The sequence below is a fragment of the Trachemys scripta genome, chromosome 1, assembly GCF_013100865.1.
Source record: "Trachemys scripta elegans isolate TJP31775 chromosome 1, CAS_Tse_1.0, whole genome shotgun sequence".
NCBI lineage: Eukaryota > Metazoa > Chordata > Testudines > Emydidae > Trachemys > Trachemys scripta.
Window position 1 is genome coordinate 117,386,177 of NC_048298.1, and position 25,114 is coordinate 117,411,290.

A 25,114-nucleotide genomic window follows, 5' to 3' on the forward strand; every position below is an offset into this window, starting at 1 on the left:
CCTCCCAAACCCCACCCAGGTTCTCTCCCTCTTTTTATAATCAATTAATAAAGAATAAATGATTTTTAAATGATAGTGACTTTATTTCCTTTGAAAGTAAGCTGGGGGAAGGGGGAGGGTGGGTTTCTTACAGAGAATGAGTCAATAAAGGGGGCGGGTTTTCATGAAGGAGAAACAAACAGAAATTTCACACTGTAGCCTGGCCAGTCATGAAACTGGTTTTCAAAGCTTCTCTGATGCACAGCACTTCCTGGTGCGCTCTTCTAATTGCCCTGGTGTCTGGCTGCGTGTAATCAGCAGCCAGGCGATTTGCCTCAGCCTCCCACCCACCATAAAGCTCTCCCCCTTACTTTCACAGAGACTGTGGAACACACAGCAAGCAGAAATAACAATGGGGATATTGATTTGGCTGAGGTCTGAGTGAGTCAGTAACAATCGCCAGCGACCTTTTAAACGTCCAAATGCACATTCTACCACCATTCTGCACTTGCTCAGCCTGTTGAACAGCTCCTGACTCCTGTCCAGGCTGCCTGTGTATGGCTTCATGAGCCATGGCATTAAGGGGTAGGCTGGGTCCCCAAGAATAACTATTGACATTTCAACATTTCCCAGAGTCACTATCTTTCGTAGCAGCACCTCAGTGATTGCTTTGACTACTTGCATCACAGCAGCCCCCACAGTAGATTTGCCCACTCCAAATTGATTCCCGACTGACCGGTAGCTGTCTGGCATTTGCAAGCTTCCACAGGGCTATCGCCACTCGCTTCTCAACTGTGAGGGCTGCTCTCATCTTGGTATTCTGGCGTTTCAGGGCAGGGGAAAGCAAGTCACAAAGTTCCATGAAAGTGCCCTTACGCATGCGAAAGTTTCGCAGCCACTAGGAATCGTCCCACACCTGCAACACTATGCGGTCCCACCAGTCTGTGCTTGTTTCCCAGGCCCAGAATCAGTGTTCCACAGATAGAACCTGCCCCATTAACAACATGATCTCCAAAGCACCGGGGCCCGCGGTTTGAGAGAATTCTGTGTCTATGTCCATGTCCTCATCATGCTTATCGCTGCACTGCCGTCACTGCCGCCTCCTCACCTAGTTTTTCTGGTCCTAGCTCAGCATAAACTGCATGAGAACGCGCGAGGTGTTTACAATGTTCATAACTGCTGTCTTGAGCTGAGCGGGCTCCATGCTTGCCGTGGTATGGAGTCTGCAGTGTTCACTCAGGAAAAAAGGCGCGAAATGGTTGTCTGCCGTTGCTTTCATGGGGGGGGGGGGGGGGTGAGGCTGCCCAGAACCACCTGCGACAATGTTTTTTGCCCCATCAGGCACTGGGATCTCAACCCAGAATTCCAATGGGTGGGGAAGACTGCGGGAACTATGGGATAGCTATGGGATAGCTACCCACAGTGCAACGCTCCAGAAATTGACGCTACCCCAGTACATGGATGCACACCGCCAAATTAATGTGTGGCCGCATACATTCGACTTTATACAATCTGTTTCCAAAATTCAAATTATATAAATTCGGATTAATCCCGTAGTGTAGACATACCCAAGGAAAAGAGCAATGAAATGCCATTTGCCTTCAGTTACCTTAGAAGGTCAGTCAAGGGGAAAATATAATTATTGAAGTATCTCAGGCCTAGATTACTAAGGGCTTTATATACAAAACAAACATTAAGCTGATGTAAAGGCAAAATCAAGTATTTCACATACTTCCCTACCCTTTCTCCCCCATCCCCCAGATGTTGTAATTGTCTGAAGGTAGCAGTCAAATTTATTTGAACTGTGTCCCCTCAACCTTGGAGTGTTTTTCTTAATAATGGTACTCCATCAAAAATGAACAGATTGCCAAACCCAGATCCGGACTTTGAAACTATGATCAGTCATAGACTCCTTATTTGACCTTGGGCAAGTCACATTTGATCTCTCTGTACCTCAATTCTCCATCTGTAAAAAATGTCTCTGACTTTATTTTTGTCTATTTAGTTATAAGTTCTTCAGGGCATGGACTGTCTAGTCTATGTGTATGTACAGTGCTGAGCACAGGGCTGGGCATGTAATCTCTTTTGGAACCTTTAAGTACCATTATAATAAATATCTATAATAAATCTTTGTCACCTCCAAAACCATTAAGGTCTTGCTAATGGTTGACTGACATGTGGCATGTTTTTCTTCTGTTTAATTACTATTGTTTTATTGACTGCCAATGCTGTGCTTAGAATAAGAAAGAGACCCTGGTCCAAAGAATTTACAATCTAGTGGTGAATATTCATAGGGTGACAGTAGAAATACAGAGACTTGATGTGTACCAGCAATCTGGTTTTGATCCAGAGCCATCTTGGTCTGATCTCTCCTCCCTCCTGTTCCTTTTATATCCAACTTCCTTAAAGTTCAATTATCCATGGCTCACTTGTGCTTAGCTAAATTATCCTTTTCTTTGCCTGGAATTTCACTGCCTTTCCTACCATTATTCTTTGTCTGATGTAACTCATTCATAGCTTTATTTCAGAAAGCCAGAAGCAGCAGTTCAGGGACTGAATACTGAATGGTCTGATTATTTTTTCATCCAAACCAACACATACACCACCTGGAAAGGCACAAGGTTTTTCCTTTGCTCAGTGGAATCATTTGCTGTGCCAAGCAACATATTTACATGGAGGGATAAATTCATCTACTGTTACTCTGGTGTCTTATTTAATAGGAGGAGAAGCCTGGAAGCCCCTGCTCATTGCTAACTCAAAGTAGATATGCCTGAATAGGAATCCAAGGTCTCATCTCCTCTAGAGGCACAGGCAATGTATATTATTAGGTGCTGTGCCCTTCCCTCCCTCCCTCCCTGCCGCCTCTCAAAGCATAGAAAGGAGACACTACTCCACCAAGTAAAGAACATGAGAGAAAATAGTGTTTGGAGAAGAATGCAAATGTTTGTATCAGTTGGACCCTTCTGATTACAATATAGTGATATTGCTGAGTTTTCAGTGCAACACTTCCTTCCCCTCCTCTTTTGACCAGTAGTGGTAAAAACAGATATCTATTAGCATGAAAAATACAAGTGCATTTGTTCCTATGTGGGAACAAAAATGTAACCCACTGGCAAGGCATCTCGTATTACTACAGTGATGTACGTTTTTATTATTCAATGAGAGCTGTTGATGGTCTTAATTCTTTACAAGACAGAGGATGACCAGATTCCCTGCCCAAGAAGCTTATATAGCAAGTTGGACAGATGCACACAAAACACAAATTAACACATGCTTCTGATACAATCGTCGGGCCATAGTTGTAAACTGTGTTGGGACATGCAGAAACATTTGTCAGAAACAGAGCTGCAGTGTGGACAGTCTAACCTGTTGCAGCAGGAAAAGCTATAGCACAGGGGTGGCCAACCTGTGGCTCCGGAGTCACATGCGGCTCTTCAGAAGTTAATATACAGCTCCTTGAATAGGCATCAACTCCAGGGCTGGAACTACAGGTGCCAACTTTCCAATGTGCCAGGGGGTGCTCACTGCTCAACCCCTGGCTCTGCCACAGGGCCTGTCCCCACTCTACCCCTTCCTGCCTCCTCCCCTGAGCCTGCTATGCCCTCACTCCTCCCCCTCCCCAAGTCTCCTGCACGCCAGGAAACAGCTGATCAGGAGGTGCGGGGAGGGAGGGGAAGGTGCTGATCTGCGGGGCTGCCGATGGGTGGGAGGTGCTGGGAGCGGGGCAGCTGAGGTGCTGGGAACGGGGCATGGCGGAGGAGCTGACGCATTACTGTGGCTCTTTGGCAATGTACATTGATAAATTCTGGCTCCTTCTCAGGCTCAGATTGGCCACCCACCCCTGCAATAGAACCAGGGGATGGTCTTAGAGTTTAGGCACTTCAGTAGTTAAATTCCTTGCTCTGCCAGAGCCATCCTGTATGAGTTTAGGCAAGTCACTTAACCTAAAATCCCCCTCTGAAAATGGGATACTTCACTTCACCAGCATGCTATGAGGAGAAATTCAATACTACTACTATTGAGACAATCAGAAACTATGTGATGGGGGTCATCAGACGTACGTGGATAGATCAGGCACTGTCTCTTAATGGTTGTACAGTGCCTAGTACAACAGGGCCCACATCACAGCTAGGATCCTCTAGGCACTACTGGAATACAGATAGTAATAGATACGGATTGAGGCATTGGCCGGGGACTTAGGAAATCTAGTTTCTTCCTCTGCCACAGCCATTCTGGGTGACCTTGAGCAAACTGCTTAATCAATCTGTGCCTCCCTTTGCTATCAGTAAAATGGGGGTGGTAATACTTCCCTCTCACACAGGTGTGTCCTGAGGATCCATTCATTAGTGCTTGAGGCACTGATACTGCAGGGATGTGGACCCTGTTAGTAGCTGGATTTTGCAGGCAAGCCCTGTTGCTGTAACAATTCCTTGCTACCCTATGAAGTTACTTGTCACAGGAGAAAGAGGCTTTTAAAAAAGCTAGTTGAAGGTTAAGCCTGAGCGAAGGAGAGACCTGTAGGGGGAAGGAAGGGCGGGTTTGGCGTTGGGGGTCATACAAACTGGTTTTGTGGATGCCCTAAGAGGTGTGAGATAGGGACTGGGTTTATAAAGACTCATTCATGCAGCTGAGGGGCACAGAGATTAGAGGTTCGCTTTGCAGCTGAAAACTTTTGCCTTGAGAGAGCCGCACTTCTGCAGCCCTGCGGGCGGCAACCAAACCCCTTCCTGAAAGTGACTCAAGGAGTGGCCGGCCCATTTGGGGCCGGGACGTGGGGGGAGGCTGCAGCCGTGCGCCTGTGTCCTTGAAGGGGATTGAGTGAGGCTGGGGGGCGGGCAGCGCTCGGGTTTCCAATCACAATAGCGGAACCGGAGGAGACGACGCCGAGCAGCTGGGCAGGATCCGCCTCTTTCTTCCCTTGCGGCCGGGGCTGACATTGTCTTAGCTCCGCACGACACAGGCTGCTCCTGTGCCCGGCTCCTGCCTTCCTCCTGCACCATCCGTCCCAGCCCGGCTGAGCCATCCCCACAGGTGGGTATCGCGTTGTACGGCTGCGCTGGCCCCTGCTCATGGAGGGGAGGGGCTTTAATGGAAGGGACGAACCCCTCTTTCTCTTTCATAGGGCCTGCTTGGTATGTGGGCCTCTAGGTGGGGTACAGACCCCCCCCCCCGCGCTTTTGGGAGTCAGGCTCTCCTCTGCCTTGTGCATTGCTGCACTGTCTCTCCCCCGCCCCTTTGTAGCCGCAGGGCCGCTTGATAGGATGGTAGCAGGAGGGGATCCCACTTTGGGTAGGAGGGGGGGATCGCCTCTCCTTTGCACTGCAGCGCTGCTGCTATTTAAAGAGCAATGGAGAGGGGAGCAGCCGCCCCCCCAGTGCAGAAGGCGTTAACATTGAGCCCTTCGGGAAGGGCGCAGCTTCGTTGTCAAAGCCTCCGCCCCTCCCCGCGAGGATGGATCATGGAAGCGACGGGTCGCTTGTCTCATCGCATTGCAGTGTCTCCATCCCAGGCATGGGGGGCAGGGCATGGAAGAGAAAATACCCCCCCGCCGCCCCTTTCTTCTGGCCTAGAGGCCGGAGAAGTGAGTCCCGCATGAAGGGCCCCCCACCGCCTTAATCTCCCCTGGCTGCGGGCGGGGTTTGTCTCCTTTAGACCCCATGCACCCGGCTAACACGCAGGCTCTCCCCGCACCTGCGGGCGGGGGAGGAGGGCTGTGCCGAGGGCGCTCGGCCCTGTTGCACCGTTGCACGTGCAGCGGCCGGGCTGACTTGAGGACCAGCCGCGTGCCCTTGAGCCGCCCGAGCTGCTGCTCTCACACCCCGCTGGCGGGCGCGCGCCGGGATTCGGGGAGGCAGGGCCCTGTGCACGCGCACGGCGGGGTGGGGGAGGGAGCAATGAGAGGTGGGCAGGCGTTTGCGCGCGCACGGCGCGGATCCGCTCCTGCCGCTGCCTCCTCCTAGTGCGTGGTGGGGCCCGCGCGGCGCTGCAGGCGGGCAGGGCTGAGACGTGGCCGGTCGAGTTCTCGCTGCCCTGGAGGCGGCAGGGGCAGCAGCAGCCCGGGCCCGCCACACCAAAGAGGAGCCCTAAGACGTGATCCCGTAGCCGCAGCTTTGGCTGAGCACGCCACCTCCAGGGGCTCTGGGGGTAGCGAGAGCCGGGATCCCTGCGAGGCGCAGAGCAAACCGCATCCTGCCCTGACTCACGCATGACTCAGGCGAAGAGCAGCCACCTCCACCCTTCCTGACCTGCCTGTCCCAGCCGCTGATTGCCTGCTGCCACCTCGCCTCCCCCCGCCAGTGTCTAATTCAGTATTAATTAGATGGCGCATTTGGGGCATGTATGTCCTTTCTGCGCTGAAGAAGTTTTTCTGCTGTTAGGAAAGAAAAAACGAAAAAAAAAAAAACCACACAACATCCTTTTGGTAAAGTTAGAAAAGAGCAAAATTAAGATCGCCTGTGCAACTTCAATCCGACCCCCATCCCTGTGCCTTCTGAGACAGCCTTTAATGACATGCTCACATACTATTTTTCCCCAGGACCCCTGCCTCATTTAGGGACTGGGTAGCTGGCCCTCAGGCCTTATTTACTGCCTTCCATCCAAATCCTGCACTGAACACAACATTATTAATTTCCTGCTGGGGGTTTCTGTGGTGGTCTGACCTTAGAATCAGAGTGCTTTACAAATACTCATGACTTTATCTTCACAACAGCCTTGTAAGAGTTGCTGGTATTATTCCCCCCATTTTACAGCTGGGGAACTGAGGCACAGACCGGTTAAGGCCAACATTGTGAAAAATGCTCACTAATTTTGGGTATCCATTTTGAGATAAATGGGGCCTGTTTTTTTTTTTTCCAGCGTATTTGGCATTTTTATTGCAGTTGATATGTTCAAAAAAAGCTCCAGTCAAGTATACTTGCAGTTGTGAGTGTTCAGCGCTTTCTGCAAATTTGAGAGCACATGTCTTATGTTAGGCATGCAGAGAATGAAGGGCATGCATATAGTGACCACCTGTGAGAATGTTGGTTTAAGCAACTTGCCCAGCATCACACACAAGCTCTGTGGCAGAGGCAGGGATAGAATTTAGTTCTCCAGGGCAGCCTTCCGATGCCTTAACCAGGAAACCATCCTTTCTCTTCCAGTAAACCTCTGACTCATTCAGTACACGCCTTTCAATTTCTGCAACATATGAAGGAGAATGAAACAGCACTCATTCTGCAGAATGAATATTTTTGTCTGGTTTTATTTCCCCCCTCTGATTCCCAGTATGCCTTAGGAAATACTTCCTTGAACATTGTATGTTGAGAACTCTACAGATGGAGAAATGATGCATGAGTTCTTGCCTCTAGTGTATTAGCTGATTTTAAAATTGTTTTGCCCTTGACTTGTATGTGGATCAAGAGAAATACATGAGCATTAGGACAAATTTTCCAAAGCATTTGCTAATTTTTTTGGGCAATCACAAATTTTGACTTGCCTCCATGGACTGGCACAGATTGATACACACAGATCACCTAAATATCTAGTTGATCAACAGCAATTACAAATTCTGGCTCCAGTCCCCTGTTGTCATCACTGGAGCTTCATGCATGGCCAGGAGTGAGCCCTCATGAAGCTGCTTGTAGGACAGGGTCACTGTTTGCAAATATATATTGGAGTGTGTGTATGTGATTCCAAAACATAGGTACTGAATATGGAGACTGTCTTTAAATATTTGGCGTGGGAAGGGAAGCGAAGGGGGAAAATCAGGAAGAGACAAGACTTAGTGGTGGTAACTTACAAGTTGATCAAAGGGGGTCTCTGACACTAAATAAAAATGAATGCCAGGTTAGCTCAGTTCTAGCACAGTTTATTATACACAAATGGATTGGAATATTAACATTTCTACATAAAGCCACAAAGGCAAAAAAACCTCACCATGTATTTGGAATGAAGGGAACAGTGGGGGAGCCATTTAAGTAAGTGAACACTATTTATTCAGTGCTTTCCATCCAGAAGGTTTCAAAGGATTTACAAACTTATAAGTATTTCTTAACCCACCACTGAAATGCAACTATCACAAAGCAGCTGTCTTAACACCTCACAGCAACAGTGCATATAGAGAGGAAAAAGTACATTGTATCCTAATGAAATTGAAGTGACAATTTTAGGTGGGTAGAGTGTAATTATTGAAATGGAATTGGACAATGCCAACAGTACTCATGTGTCTGCCTAGTGGGTTATATAAACAATTGTTTTCAGTAACTTGGAAATGTATATCTATATATGGCAATTTTATTTGTAAATTTCAGTGTTGGAGGCTAAAGTAGCTATCTTTCTTTTTTTAATATGAAGAACGTGGGAAATGTGATTGGGTTTAATCTATAGAGTTTTGTATGTGTCTCTCTTTTCTTGCAGAATACAATGGCTACTTTACAAGAGAAACTGATTACACCAATTGCAGCAGAATCCACTACCCCTAACAATAAGATCACCGTAGTGGGGGTTGGCCAAGTTGGAATGGCCTGTGCCATTAGCATTCTTGGAAAGGTATAGTTCAAGAATAATATGGAGCTAAAGTAATCAACATTTTATAGTGCTACAAAATCTGATTGACTTCTTTGTGTGCAAATGGAGATAAATATGACAGACTAATGTCAGAATAGTCTGATTAATTCTATCCATTCCTCCTAAATGAACCCCTCTGCTCCACGTGAGGCTTGTCTTCTCATTGTGTTTGTTCCCAGTTTCTCTCCTCTCTGACTCTTATACTTATCTCATGTTCAGGAAAAGGTCTGATTGTCCTTTTCCAAAGTTGCAGACCGCCAGGTTGGCTTTGTGTACAATGGGTCTGCAACCTCTTGCCAAACTTTTTTTGCTGTTGATTCTTCCAACGTTCCAGGCTTTGGAAAATGAGTCCAGAGTCCGCTACTTGGTAGCAGGGCTGTCGGGGGGGGGGGGGAGAAACTTAAATGGAGACAGACCAGAGATCGTTGTGAAATGTGCGGTAGACACCAAAATTATACACACTCAACTTACTACCCTGTTCATTCATCTAGGGCCTGGTTCAAGGCCCAAATGAAAAGACTCCCATTGACTTCACTAGGCTTTGGATTAAGCCCTTATTGCCTAGTTGTCCAACTTTCACTGTAGAATTTTAAAGTAGCTAAAATTGAGTGCCAAATTCTCAGATCATGATTCTGGTTTCATGTTGCCCGTATTCAGGCAGATCTCCCATTGCCTCTTTAAGGACTGACTAAAACCTCAGTAAGGACCTCAGAATTTGACCTTCTGTTTTTTGAGAGGGCAAAAGTTTGCAGGTAGCTGTTTCCTTTTTTTCTTACTTTATTTAAGAAGAATAAGAAAAATAAATTGGGAACTAAGGGCCAGATTTTTAAAGATATTTAGGCACCTAAAGATGCAGGTAGGCACTTGGTGGGATTTTCCAAAATATTGATTTCAAGGCGAGTTAGGTACCTATATTAGTTTGAAAATCTCACTAGATGCCTATCTGCAATTTAAAGCACCTAGATCTTTAGATTAATTTGGCTCTAAAGTCCCTTGTAGGAAAAAATTTAAATGTGCTTAAGTCCCAATGGAAGTTGGTAGGGATAGATTGAAGCATATGCTGAAGTCATTTTCTGAATCGGAGTCTTACTTATCGAGGGTCAGATTTTGAAAAGTACATAGGTGCTTAAAGATGAAGACAGGTGCTTAGGCACTTATGAAAATCCCTCTAAATACCTTTAAATATCTGGCCCTAAGAAGCTGTTCCTGCAAATTACTCTCTCCAGGCCATTTCTACGTGGAATAGCTTACAGGATCAGCGCCCAAAGCCAGGCACATACCACTAAACCATTAGAATGTATTTAAGGGACACAAAGTTAATTTGAGAAGTTAATAATTAACAGTGACTTAGCCATAGGCCAATGCACCAAAAATACAATATACTACTGTAAAACTTAAAACAAAATCCAGAATTTTAAATATCAGAAATAACCATAAATACAAATTAAAAAGAACATAAGCCAGTTAGACCGTACATCACCATGTCAATTTCCTTTTCCTTATTTTAGTGGCTGAACACAGAAATAGGGTAATCACTTGGATCACAGATACATTGCCAGTTCCTAATAAATACTTTGTTTTCTGAGAGGAAAAAGGCATCTGGAACATAAACAGGGAAAGACATTTTGACCTCAAGGGCAATACAAATTACAATATAATAAATAATGGGGTAAGTCTTCTACCTGTCCAGAGCCACATGGACAAAGGTGGGTACATTTCTCCGTGCCAGTATATTTGTCTTCTAAGTAAGCTGTCTGCATAAATTGAAAGTAGAGAGCTCTAAAAGCCCTCCTTAATTTGTTAATGGACAAATTGTCTAAATATCTGGAATACCCATGAATCCTTTTAACAAGGGGAAACCAAGGTGACATCTTTGTAATGGAAACAACTGCCATGCTTATTAATATCCTCTAATCTCAACTTGATTAGAGATTTAACATTTTTAAATTTAAATCTAATCATTTCTAATTCTGAGAAGACTTTAACCAAGGAAATTTACATGAATGGGCCCTACCGATCTGTTCCTCTAAGTATAGCCTTGGCCACTGCTGTGGGTGCATACTATGAGAGCGAAGCAAAAAATTAATATTACGGTATTGCACTTTGGACAGAATAGAAATCGTGCCTGTTTCAGCTCTAAGAAGAGCAGCTAGGAGATTATTTGGGAGACGAAGAAGCTTCCTAAGAAATTTGTTTTGGATCACTTCTAGTCCTGTGGGATCATTCCATCCCCATATTTCTGCACCATACAAAATTTCAGTGCACACCTGGCCTCAAACAGTCTAAAGGCTGGTGCAATTAAGTTGCACCCATGAGTCCCAGTGTAATGTAACACAGCTTGCATTGAATTTGAGGCATTCTCTTTTGTTAGCTGAATATGTTTATCCCATAATCCATTTTCTGAGAACCAGATACCCAGATAGGCAAAAGAACTAATTTGTTGAATATATTGCCCATCAATCTTCCATTTATGCATCCTCCACCTTCAACTAACATCATTTACTTTAGTTTTGGAGTAATTTAGCAAAAGGCCCTCTGTTGACAGTATAAACCAAATGCATTTAATGTACACTTTAGTCCCATTGATGTTTGTGATAATGGACCCATATTATCTGCATATAATAAGACGAACACTGGGTAATCCATGATTTTAGGGGGGAAATACTGATCCACTTTCTATTAACTTGACTTAAAAAAAAAATCTTAAGAAAATTCACTGTTTCTGGTACTGTGCTTTTAAAATAGTATGTCATCAGGGTATTTTTTTAAAATGCCTTTAAAACCGTTCAAAGGTTTTTCTCCTCCCTTGTGAATGTTTAGAAGAGACTGCTCAGCAAGGGAGAAACTGATGTACCATGCAAGGAAAACAGTGATATTAACCACCCACAGATGTCATAAATAAAAAGTTGTAGTTATTTTTCATGTTACAAATAGCTATAGAAAATCAGTTCAATCATGTGGAAGTATGAAATGTCATGCCAAATCATTAATTCATCATGAAATATCCTTAGGATGTGTTTTTAAAAAAAACACATTGTACTTGCCTTTCTCCATCTCAACTCGGCATCATTCTTGCTGGAAAAGCAATGAGATCTGTAAAACTGGCAGAGTGGGAACCCAGTGGACGTGAATGTTAACCTCTTTTTATTGAAGGATGCATACTGGTTTATAGTCCTAAGAAGAGCTCTTTACAGCGTCAAATTCTGCCCTGGGAATCACAGGCATCCACCTCCCATTGAAGTCAATGTGAGTTGCATGTGCATAACTAGTGGTAGAAATTGGCCCTTACAAATTTTAAGCCAGTTTATAGCTGGATGGATTTAGTCCCTTTCACCTGGCTTCTACTCTGTCAGTGGCACAAATGGCATCACTTTTCATCAAGCTGGCCGCCTCCTGCATTTCGGCTCAGAATTGGCAGCTCTTCCTTACAAATTCCAGTTGGAATTTAAAAACATGTTTGTAACAAACTGTTCGTGGGCGTTGAGTCATCTTGATAATTGTGCCTTGCTTTATGAACTCTCAGACTGTTGGACTCCGCAAAATGGATGCTGCCTTCAATTAAGCCGTAGCCTAAATTTTGCACTTACCCAATATTTCCAATATTATCTTAAAATTTAGCACATCAAATTCACCACTGTCCATGTGACATTGAAGTTATAGTTCAGAGTTCATTTTTTCTGGTATCAGCATCTCAATTAATATACACGTGAATGTGTTAATTTTATTCTTGAAGGGGGTTGCATTTTTCACGTCTGCTTCTAGTTAGCAATAAGAAGTCATTGAGACCTGTGTGCTCTTTCAGAAGAACTTGAAATACTTTTTCTACAGCTTTAAAGGTGAACTATATCTTTTTGTAAAAGCATTTAAGCTGTATCTTTGTCTTATCTTGTATGCTTTATTCATGTGAGTGCTACTATTGAGCCAAATTCCTCTCTAGAATACACCAGTATCAATCCAGCAAAGCGGTTGGAGCTATTCCAGATATACTCTGGTTTCATGAGAGCAGAATTTGGCTCCTAACTTAATTGGATCTCCTTAGATAAATAAGGGTCACAAAATCAGGTATCTGAGCCCTGGTCTACACTGGAGAGGATGGGGGGGATCGATTTAAGTTACAGAACTTTAGCTATGTGAATAACGTAGCTGAAGTCGACGTACTTAGATCTACTCACCGCGGTGAGTCGACTGCTGACGCTACCCCATCGACTCTGCCTGCACCTCTCAGCCTGGTGGAGTACAAGAGTCCGGGAGAGCACTCGGGGGTCGATTTATCGTGTCTACGTCTAGACTAGACGCGATAAATCAACCCCTGCTGGATCGATCACTGCCTGCCGATTCAGTGGGTAGTAAAGACATACCCTAAATATCCTAGATCTTTAAAAGAACATAGATGTAGATTTTATAGGCCTAATTCTGATTTCACTCACTCTTATCAGTTGTACACCTGTTTAATCAACTCACTTCACTTCACAATGATTTTTAAAATAAAGCAAGACTCGAGTACAAGCCCTTGGAATTTTCCTGCAATAGTTGGTGGTATTGGTTGTGGAAAGAAGTTGCTCTGAGTGCAATAAAATAAATTGATTTGTAACTAACATGGTTTTAAAATACGTACTTTTAAATTTGTTACTGATTTGAGATGCCTTTTAGAAATATAGATAACGTCACGTTATGTTTGTTTCAAGTCTTTCTATTTTCTATTTTCAAAGCACTTTGCAAACACGAACCAGTCAAGCCTCATAATGATATAGGAACCTATTATCAATTTTACAGAGGAGCAGACAAGACAGAGATGCATGCTTGAGGGTAAAGTTTTCAGAAGCACCTAAGTGACTTAGATGCCCATTTTCAAATGGATTTAGGCACATAGGGCAGTAGTAGAGAGAAGTCCTGAACAGAGTTTAATATACTTTTATTGGCATGACAAGCTATACAAGTGATGCCAACGTTTCAACAACAACAAAACAGCAACAGAAAACCCAAACCACCACTGCCACAACCAAGTGTATCTGCCAGAGGGAGATTAAATCCTAAAAGCATCTCATATTTTAGTCATTGAAGTAGAAAGTGTCTATCATCCCTCCAAAATCTCAGAAAGCTTGGGGAGTGGGAGAACTTTGAGACTATCTCCCAATCTCCCCCTGCTGGACAAAAACCAAATGTGGCTGAACTTAAGTTTAACAAAGTGACACTGTTTTAGCAGTCCAGCTGGGGAGAATTAGGAACAGTTCTGATTTAGAGCTGGTCAAAATATGGTGAATATTTTTGTGAAAACTCTGACCATGTCCAATTTTAATTAAAACTTTGATTAAGCTGGTTGAAGCAGTATTGTGTCACTGAATGTTAATTTGAGGTAACTGATAGCAGTGTGAGCTTTCCATCAAAAATCTGGGGCAAATATTGTCTTGCTTGGATATAGAGCAGAATGTAATTCTTACAACTAGTACAGAGACTTCGGCATATTTTTCTAAGTAAATAACTAAGCCATGTCTACACTCCCACTTATGTCAGCAAAACTTGTGTTACTCAGGGGTGTGAAAAAAACACACCCCTGAGCAACATAAATTTTGCCGAAATAAGTGGGACTGTGCACGGTGCTATGTCAGCAGGAGAACTTCTCCCATTGATATAGCTACTGCCCCTCATCGGGGGTGGTTTAATTATGTCGATGGGAGAACTCTCTCCGGTTGGCATAGAGCAGCCACACGAGAGCTTACAGTGGCCCAGCTGCATCAGTACAGCTGTGCCACTGTAAGGACTCTAGTGTAAACATACTACAAGATTTTAGGCTATCTTAATGACAAAGGGGAAGCTCCAGAGTAAGGATTTGTGGCTTTTCCCTCTGAACAGGGAAGTGGGAAATGTAACCTGAATCGTAAACTTTTACTGTGCTTTAATAAGGGTTTATAATACTTTTGCTACTGGAGTGTGTTTTTGTGTGTCTCCACTGTCATCATCTGAACTGTCCCATGCTTCCATTTTTGGTCTAGTGATTCAGAAGAGATGCTTCACCAGAGTGTGACATTAATATACTCTATAAAGAGCGCCATATAAACTACATCATTACTTTTTAACTCAACAAAGGAAGCTTTGAAAAATAGTAAAATAATAATACACAGTGAGCCCTTTGTGTGATGTCCATATTGTATTCCCTCCACTCCCCACACAGGGTCTTTGTGATGAGCTTGCTCTGGTTGATGTTTTGGAAGACAAACTAAAAGGCGAAATGATGGATCTGCAACATGGGAGCTTGTTCCTCCAAACTCATAAGATTGTGGCAGACAAAGGTAAACTTGGGATCTTGCTTTTAAAATAGAGATATACTGTAAATCTACACAATAATGGGAATGCACTCAGGCAACAAGCTCAGGGCTTGATGTTACCTGTGAAGGTTGAGGCTTAGGTTAAGACTTAAGGGAAAAGAGCAGATAACATATTTAAACAAATGAGGGGCATTCTGCTAAAACTGAAACCACTTCGATTTTTCAAAATCTAAATTGCTTCTTCTTTTCCCATCCCTAATTAACACTGAACTATCCATCTGTAGTGGATTTCAACCAAGAATCATAAAACAGATATTAAAGAAACTTCAGAATTCCTGGGAGGTGGAGAAAATACTAACCTTATTTTATAGGTGAGAAAGCTGAGACCCAGAGGCGCTAAATGACTTATCCAAAGCTACAGAACTGCAAAGTTGAGAACAGAACCCTAAATTTCTATGTCCTGATTTGATCAGTAGATAATAATACCGTCTCTTAAGAAATTGAACATTTTTCATTTCTAACCAGAGTATTTTACACACATGTGGAGCTATTTAGAGCAGTCTATAGTTGCACATTGCTCTTGACGTTGACTTTATTCAACCGTGTTCTGTATTTTTCTTCCTTTCCTCTATAGATTATGCTGTCACAGCTAATTCTAAGATTGTGGTAGTAACTGCAGGAGTTCGCCAGCAAGAAGGGGAGAGTCGCCTGAACCTGGTCCAGAGGAATGTGAATGTCTTCAAATTTATTATTCCTCAGATTATGAAATATAGTCCCAATTGCACCATCCTTGTGGTTTCCAACCCAGGTAAAACAGTGTTGTAATCTACAAAGTAGAATTCATGAGTTTTGTAGAACTGGCCTTTAATTTGAAGTTCTGCCTAGTTACAGTAGGAAGTATGTAGAAATGTGTGTCTTCTGTATGTTCTGTGGTGTCCGCTACTAGTGGTGAAATGCAAACATGATTTACATTTACTGTGGCCGCCCTGTGTACGCAGGACTTTGAACTGTTTGAAAACCCTGCTAGACATTAATTATGTTTCAAAGCTCTAGGTATATTGGGTTAAAAGCTGCCGATAGTTTAAGCAGCCTGGCTCAGAACCCCATGAGTGTGAAAGAAGGTGCAATTTCAGTAATTCATTTTAGGAAACTTGTTTAATTATAGCTTTTATGAGCATCTAAGCATCCAGATGCAAAGATATGGCTATCTGTCTGAATGACAAATCCAGCTTGAGAATGTATTAACATCATTCATTGATCACAAAAACAATACTGAAATGTAAAATTAAAAATTTTCTTGAATATAGTTTCAGGAAAAGTTTGTGCATTGAGGATAAACTTTAGACATCCTGGATTTCGGTTCTGCACACTCCTCAACTTAGCTTTAACTGAGATCAACTGAGGAAGAAAAGTTCGAATAGAAACATTTGAGTAAATATATACTAGAGAGTGCATTAGGATACAAAAGATTTAGTTAAACAGATTGTACATGTTCACACTATATAGCACTGGAGGATCGAGCCTGGCCATTAATACCACATTTATAGACACCAGAAATACCCGAGAGAGAAGTGGCAAGCTCTGCCTGCTATTCTGCTCAGGTTCCTTTAGACCCAAGCTGAGCAATACATCAAACAAGAATGTGCCATCAGTTAGGAAGCATGGGAGTTAGGGTGTCATAATAGCATTCTTACATTGTTAGATATTCTCTAGAGCCAGAGGTTCACCATTTCACAAGCACTGATGTTTTTTAAGCTGCTGCCTCAGTAGGTGAAACCCAACTATAACAGCTCAATATAGATGAGTTTCACATTCTTATTTATAAAATTTATTCAAAGATTAAATTGGCTGTCGCTCAGGCCAAAAAAGTGCTAGGAGAGGACAACTGTGTGTTGCCTTTTTTTTTTTTTTTTTTTTTTTTACTGTGCCCTATGCTTTCTCCAAACTTGTAGAGCTCCTACTTTCCCCGTCTTCTGTGGTTGGAACTATGGATGGTATATTACAGTGGATCTGGGTGCCTGGTCCACATGGGTTAGGATGTATACCCCTGACATTGTGCCCCCTGTTTTGTGTAGATAATTCCTGACAGGATCAGGAGTAATCTTCATGGTGGCTCTTTGTGCAGGAGATGGGCCGTCATTTGTGCAGCAATAACTTGTACCATGTCTGCACTACCGGCACTTGGGACCTGAGTTTTGCAAGTTATGTAACTCCCAAAACAAATTATTAGCCTTTGAAGTCCAGTCATTTGGTTCTAAAGCAGGACTTGTCATTACTATTGCCTGTCTTTCTTGGATACTGTTCTAGTTTCTGTACCTTTCTTCACACCCCTTTAGTTTGTTATGTATTTGGGGTTTTTTGGACCATTCCCAAATAGCTTATTAATTTGAGTTGCCTGAAAATATAGTAGCTCCATACAGTCTAGTGCATAGACGTCACTTAGTGCCATGATGTAAATTAGGCAGTCCTCATCCAGAGACAGTTCTATGCAGAAGTATCTTGTTTTTCATGTACCAAATATATTGCAAATTATACGAAACAAGAAATGTGCCTTTGAAAATTCAGATATGTTTTATTATAAATCCATTTACTTCAAGCATATTTAAGTTAGATTCTCAAGTGGAAGGCAAAATCTCCAAACACAACAAACTCCCGGGAATATTTAAGTAGCCTCAGTTCCTGTGTCCACAAGGCCCAATTTCTTTCCAGCCATACCAAGGAGAAACCTCCCCTGGTTTTAGCCTCTAGGACATACCCTCCAGTGAACCCCTAAAAATGACTTTTATAATTGCAGACAGAGCCCCAACATTCCACAAGTGAGATAAGCCGTCCTATCCTCTACTCCGGTTAGGCATGAGATGCTTTATACAAGTGAACCCAGCTGAACACTCTGTTTCTCTGACTCGTAAGAGGCTACCCTGTCACACGCACTAAGGCAGTAATTTAAATAAATCTATATATAGCTAAGTTAACCAACTCATTGTCTTTATTCTCTTTTCCAGTGGATATATTGACCTATGTCACATGGAAGCTAAGTGGGCTGCCCAAACACCGTGTGATTGGAAGTGGCTGCAATCTAGATTCAGCTAGATTTCGCCATCTGATGGCTGAAAAACTTGGCATCCACCCCACCAGCTGCCATGGCTGGATCTTAGGAGAACATGGTGATTCTAGCGGTAAGGAACACGTCTGCTGTCTTTTGGAATGAGAGAGACCGATAAATAGCTAATGCCTTGAAAGTGGGGAAAGTCCTGAAAGAGCTGGTACGTGCTGATACTTGGTCAGCTGTTTTGTGTGTATGTGGGAGTACCAGAGCTAATTTCTCAAATGATTGAACAGTTTTATTTTTTTAAAGTCATACCCATTCCCCTTGTCATATTCTTTTATGGTGGTCTGTGTAAAATTATGGATCACTAACAGCTAATTTTAGCCTTTATAAATATATAAATTAAAAAAAACCTCTGTGTCCCATAACAATGATTGTGGTTTAGATTTTCAAAGGAATGTATGGGATTTAGCTACGTATCTGCCATTAAAAATAATGGAAGATATGTAGTTAAATCTTTTTTGAAAATACCAACTCTTTCTTCTGTCTGAAGCTGAACCTTAAGAGTTATTGTTCAGTTTGCCTTTGGTCACTCAGTAGTTGCCTGTGTATTACAGCATGTGATTTGAATAACACTCTTTTGAGACTGCAATATTTATTCTTGGCAGGTTAACAGCAGAGTTTCTGTTACTGTAAATCACCAAAAATGCTGAGAAGTTCTGATTTAAGTCAAATACAAACAGTATTTTGGTGTATATTTCTCAATACTATTTAAAGATAATAATAAACAGAAGACCCACATCTTGGTTTTACAGACACCAGTGTGCAGTTCCATAACCGAGAGCAGAATTTGGTTGATTGTATGCAAACACTTTGTGATCATACTTACTCCTTCTGTGTATGGCTGCTTCCCCTCCCTATTTATCAGTGTTCCCTGGACCTTAATGGATCAGAGGAATACTTCTCCCTCACCACTGAAGTTTGTGCTATATGAGGGAATTGCCATTCTGGGGCTCACAGGAACCCTCTTCCTTTGTAGATAGATGTGTTGCACTCTCTATGTTCAGGAAAAGAGGATGAGTGAGCAGCTTTCATGGAGGCAGACCCCAGTGCCTCTGTGTGGATCAACAAGCACTAATTTCTCTCTATTGTCACTTTGCCAATGCCTCCCAAAGCAATATCTAAAATAAATACATTTTTAGAGGTTAGACAGTTGAGTTGGGGCAAATATCCATTTCCTAGGGTTAGTAACTGTCTTCCAGGTTACAACCCAAAATAAATATTAAGAGCAAGTTGCTAACCCTTCAAAGGGCAGAGAACTTTGTAATTAAAATATTGACCAGTATGATGCTAATCATTTTATAGCATTCTCCCCTCTCACCTACCAGAGCTCTTGGAACCCAGTACAGTGAAATAATAACAGATACAATACCATCTTAGCTGCTACTTTGCCTATCAAATAAAAGGCCAAAACATGAATAAAGTGGAGTGGGGAGGAATTGTAATCGTAACAGAAACTTACATACTCTCTCTGACATGTATTACAGTGGCTGTTTGGAGTGGAGTGAATGTGGCAGGCGTTTCCCTCCAGGAGCTTAACCCGGCCATGGGTACTGACAGAGACAGTGAGAATTGGAAAGAAGTCCACAAACTGGTGGTTGACAGGTACAGTGAAGGGGAATAAGGCGGAGCGCGATGTTACAAGTGGCTAAAGCACTTTTTTCCACCTTAATCACTTTCAATAGATCTCGACTGCACATTCGTTTGGCTGTTTGCGTTTGCATTTGCAAATGTAAGACCTGATCTAAACACGAAGTTACACTGGTTTAAGTAGATTGGTTTGACATCACACCTTCAGTTAAACCAGGGCAACATCTGTATGTAGATGATCCCCAACTCTTACATCCAGCATGTGCTTTCTCATACGAACAGTCCTTACTCACTGGATTAGCCCCATTGACGTAAATGGGACAGCGAACTATATGAGTAAGGACTAATGCAGGATTTACAGGATCAGTGTGTTTATCAGGAGACAGGATGGTCGTGTGGGAAGAGTAGAAGAATTGGAGTCAGAAAATTTGGATTCTGTGTCTGGCTCTCTCCTTGACTTCCTGTATAAAGTTGGGCAAGTCACTTACCCCTTCTCTGCTTCACTTGCCCCATTTGTAAAATGAGGAAAGTGCTTTTGTAAAGTATCCAGAAATGCCAAAGTTAAAAGTATTAAATATTTGTGTGTTTGATATGTGCATAGTCAGTGTGTGATGTTAACTTTTTAGGAGTTTTTTGTGTATGTATATATGAAATGTATCACATTTATTAGCTAGACAATGTCATTCCAATTCTTTGTTGCAATGGCCTGGTCCACACTAACCCCCCACTTTGGACTAAGGTACGCAAATTCAGCTACGTTATTAACATAGCTGAATTCTAAGTACCTTAGTCCGAACTTACCGCGGGTCCAGATGCGGCAGGCAGGCTCCCCCGTCGATGCCGCGTACTCCCCTCGCTGAGCTGGAGTACGGGCGTCGACGACGAGCACTTCGGGGATCGATCCCAGAAGATCGATCGCTTACATCCGGACAAGGAAGTGAGTATAGACATACCCAATGATTCCATTTACTAAAGTAAAGAATCTGGCTAGTCACATCTGTGTTTTATATTCTCTGCTTACCATCACAAAGCAGTATCCTGTTCTTACCATTATTAGAATATGTATTGTGTAATACCTCGCAATAGTATAATTGGATTTACATATTGAAAATATGGATTATGCAAACTCCACTCTTATCTCCCAGTGCTAAAATATTAAGTTCTATAACTAAATGTATTGCAGTACTTCAGCCATTTTAAAATGTTACCTCAAGACTGATGTAATATCCAGAAAATGTCTTGAAAGTCCCTTAATATATATAATTGTGTCTTCTGCACTTTTCTCTTAGTGCCTATGAAGTGATAAAACTTAAAGGATACACTAACTGGGCCATTGGCTTTAGTGTTGCTGATCTAATTGAGTCTATGCTGAAAAATCTGTGCCGGGTTCACCCAGTGTCAACCATGGTAAAGGTAAGAGAGACTGTTCAATCAGCTGCTTAGTTTATTTTGGAATGATGACCGTGTTATATATGCATGGACTGCACTGAACTTGCTAAATTCTTGGTGAAGGAATCCTTGTAAAATGATACTACTTTATGAACTTGAAAAGAACTAGAGATAGTATTATAATGGAAATTACCATTGTAGGTTTAAAGTCCACTAGCTGAGCTGACCTTTCTTCCTCTTCGCTCCTTCCCTCCTCCTCCCCCACCGCACCCTCCCCGCCCCCCACACACACACACCAGGAATTGTAAAGAGAATGTATTGTCTTTACCCAATGCAAAATTTTAATTTGTGGGCCAAATTTGTCTCTGGTGGACTGCAGCTGAATCTGAGGGAAGATTTGCCCCAAAGGGATAATAATCCTAAAATTCCAGCTGGGACTCCATAGGATCTTCATGGCAGAGGTCCTCTGAGAGAGGAACTGAATCAACATCTCCCAGGACAGCCCTGCACATGTTGGGGGTTGCACCAGCCAGCTGTAGGTCCCCTGGCAGAGCAGAGGTTGTGGGCACTTTGAACTGTTGCTCCTTTAATCTCAAAGCCAATCTCAGGAATGCCAATCATTTTATTGTAAGGGTTTCTAACTATCTATATGTGCAGCCTATGGGCAAATGCTAGGGTCAGTCACATTGGTGCAACTCTAAAATAACTCTGAGGTCAATGCATTTACTCTGGGTTTATGCCAATGTAACTGAAAGCAGATTTTGGTTTTTAGTGTCCTGTTTGATCTACTTTCTGTTTGTTTGTGGCAGGGCATGTATGGCATAGAGAATGAAGTTTTCTTAAGCCTTCCTTGTGTGTTAAGTGCCTCTGGATTGACAAGCGTAATCAACCAAAAGCTGAAGGATGAGGAGGTGGCTCAACTCAAGAAGAGTGCAGATACATTGTGGAGCATCCAGAAAGATCTCAAGGATCTGTAATCTATGAATGTTAACTTCCAGCAGTGTAAAAACTGCATAGTGTGTGCATATGTGGGCTTTCTAGTTACTGTACATCTCTGGAGCTAACATTTCATTGATCTTCCAAAAGTGAAATGAGCTTTTGTCCACAGCAACTAAACATATGCTGCTTGTAATGTGTAGACTTTATGAACAAATAAAATTAACTTTCGAACATGCTTCATTCTCCTAAGGAGTCCTCATTTCCAGTGGTTACGATTTTCCAGCTATGCATGGAAATTTTCTCCAATGTTGCTTTTCATGTGTGTGTCTAAATATATATATCAAGGAGGCAATCCCTACTAAGATACTCAATTCATACCGGAGGAGGAGTTAACATTTGGTATTACCCATTCTCCTAATTCCAAATACCGAATAAGGGAAATTCATTCCCAGATTTTCTTTGCATTAGGGCACCTTCTCTACCCCTCCCCAAAAAATGAACCATAAAAATGAGGTCTGGATTTGTCTGTTCAATTCAAGATCTGTTTAGCTGAAAACACTTCTAGTCTGTGACCCTGAAGTACATAATTTTTGGTCTGATATTCCACAAACTATCAGGCTGGAAACAGGTGCTTTATATATTCAGACAGTTGCTCATTTTTGGTTGTGAAATGTTGAACCTTAACAATCACATTCTGATACTGTTGATTTGCTTTTTATCCCTACTTTAATTCGCGTTTGCTTTTTAGTCGCCTCTATCTTGGAGAATTACTAAAACTAAATATCAGTGTTTTATGCTGTTTGAAAACCAGAATTCCAGCCTTCATAGAGTACAAGTATAAAGGATTTGGACCAAATTCTCCCTTAACATATAAAACAGGCAGAATTGGGCAATTAATCTCTAATTAGATTTTGGATGCTATTTGGGCAAGACTGTTTAAGATGTGCTGTATTAGGCAAAGCGGTGTGAACGTTACGCAACTTAAATTATGGTTATGCCAAAACCCAGCCTTTTTAAGCTATGCCCTGAGGAATGAGCCATTGTCTGCTGATTACGTATTTCCCAGAGTCTCAAGATCAAAGGCCAAACCTGTAGAGAGGAAAGGCTGCACTATTCGTGGGAGATTCTGTTCCTGAGCTAAAGCTGTGGAAAAACCGCTTTGTCAGGTTTGAAGGACTGACTCCTAGGAGAGCTCTGCTGGAGTTAGGGGTGTGAGGTGGGGGTGATCTCTGGAGGGAAAGAAAAGTGAAGATGCAGGCCTGTTTAGGCTATCTGGCTTGCTGGAGATATCACAGTGTAGGCAGGAAACTGCAGTCTGGAATAACCCTGGTCAGGAGGGGGAGAGATGCAAGTCTCCACCCAAGAGAGAAGACTACTGAGGAGCTGGGAGGTGGATGCCCTCGAGGGACCACAGAGTGGGAATACAGGTGCAGTTGCCATGCACTATGAAAACTACGGGGAATTTTAGTTTCTGACCATCTCTCCTGCACTTTTTTGGTTGGTTATTAACAGTAAAATAACCAGGAGCTGATGCATTGTTAAAAATTGTTTTACGTAGAATAGGTTGGCCAGAGGTGTTCAACCCAAGAGTTGGTGGAGGCAAAAGTATCTTAAAACCACCTTTGTGGATCCTATTCACTCCCCAATCCTGGGGCCTTCTCGTCTGCCTGGCACAAAGTAGAGAATCTGTAGGGCTCTAGCAGTTTTGTGAAATAGTGGTAGTGCTGGTGTAAACAATGTGCTGGCAGATGATGCTGTTTTAGCCATCTCATGCTCACCTGCTCTGAGCAAGGCTAGGTAACAGGGTGTCTAAAAACATCAGCAAGTGGTGAGAGCCTTGCCTGCATTAGTATCCCAACTGTTGCTGCTCCTGTGGACGTGGACGGATGGCAGCAATGGTGGGAATGTTGGGGGTGTAGGGGGAGGTGAGCATAGACAAAGCTGAAAGACCATTCTATGGGTCTTGGACAGGCCTGAGCTCTGAGGTGACAGTTTCCTTTTGCGTAATAACTTCAAACTCTGAGTGTGAGAGAGACTGTGATTCAAACCCCCCCCCCCCCCCCCCTTTTTTTTTTTTTTTTTTTTTTTTTTTTTTTTTTAGCTAGAACTTTTAACTCCCTTTCCTTTGTTCCTTAATCCTAATCTCCTTTCTGCAGGACTCAGCATTCAAAAAGAACGTTGTCTCTAAATTTTGCCTGTTAAAAGCAAACAATCATCTCCAACTTCTTCTATTTAAATACTTTCTAAATGTAGGAGCTATTTTCTGCCCTTCAGGGCTTGCACACTGCTCCTATTGACTTCAGTAGAAGCCATGTTTTGCATCTGAGGCCAACATTTGGCCCAGTGCCTAATTCTTTCACCCCAGGGTGTACTTATGGTATGTGCTGGAGTGAGGACAAGTCTGCGGGAGAGGGGGAGCACAGAGAGGAGGGGTAGATGGGGTAAGGTGTTTGTGTGTGGGGGTGGGTGGCTGCCTATGCAGAGCTGAAGAGATGGTGTATGCACTGCCCCCCCACACCCTCACCCCTCATAGACACAGGCAGATAAATTGCAGCTGGTGGGCCTACTGGATAATTACTGCTTAATGTCACATCTTTTGAAGGTTATGTTTAACAATGTGGGCTCTCTTGAAAATGTGGGCCTCAAAGTGGGCATATGATTAATACTCAGAAGTGTCTAGTGCCTAGGCTTTACTGGGACTATTTTGTCCCTTTACTATAAATTAAGATCCTGTTGTGGGAGTGGGGAAAGTACTGGATGGAATGAGTCAAGAGGATTTTTCAAGCTCCCATCAGAATTCTGTGAATGTATTTTTGGACATTTCCTGACCACCTTAATTCCCCTCAACTCCATGTTTCCTAAACCAGGAAGTCTGTTCTCCATTCTGAATTAAAGAGAGACTGCTCAGATTTTTTTTTTTTTCCTTATGAGATGAAAGAAAATTCATAAGAATGTGAGTACCTAAGCAAACAACCTCCTTCCTGTAGCTCCACTCCTTTTAAATAAATTAAAAAAGAGCCTCACCATAAAACAAAATAAAGGCTATTGATCATGAAACTTACCTTTCTACCATCACCAACATTTAAAAAGAAAAATTAGTATAGGATTTGTCAAACTGCAACAGACCATTGGCTCATCAAGATCAGAGTCCTATCTCTAGCAGTGGTCACTCTCTGATGGTTCATAGGAGAAAACTAATCTGAGCTGCTCAGAAAGCAGATGACCCAATGCAAAATATTAACTATGGGAAAGGAGGAGATGGTGTTGGTTATAAAGAATTCCACAGGCGATCATCCTTCCCCTG

The 25,114-nt window shown here is 42.7% G+C and overlaps 1 protein-coding gene across 1 annotated transcript; it reads left to right on the forward strand.

Moving 5' to 3' along the window:
* The first annotated feature begins 4,851 nt into the window (after positions 1-4,851).
* LDHB (lactate dehydrogenase B) lies at positions 4,852-22,045 on the forward strand. The gene is made up of 8 exons (XM_034782720.1): positions 4,852-5,010; positions 8,374-8,505; positions 14,693-14,810; positions 15,421-15,594; positions 17,789-17,962; positions 19,380-19,497; positions 20,772-20,895; positions 21,681-22,045. Exons 2-8 carry the CDS (start codon positions 8,380-8,382, stop codon positions 21,846-21,848), a joined length of 1,002 nt encoding a protein of 333 aa, XP_034638611.1. The 5' UTR covers positions 4,852-5,010; positions 8,374-8,379; the 3' UTR covers positions 21,849-22,045.
* Positions 22,046-25,114: the final 3,069 nt, after the last annotated feature.

Coding starts and splice junctions, on each gene's coding strand:
- LDHB (XM_034782720.1), top strand. CDS start 8,380: ATGGCTACTTTACAAGAGAAACTGATTACACCAATTGCAGCAGAATCC. Junction 8,506..14,692: donor CCATTAGCATTCTTGGAAAG/GTATAGTTCAAG, acceptor CTCCCCACACAG/GGTCTTTGTGATGAGCTTGC. Junction 14,811..15,420: donor TAAGATTGTGGCAGACAAAG/GTAAACTTGGGA, acceptor TTTCCTCTATAG/ATTATGCTGTCACAGCTAAT.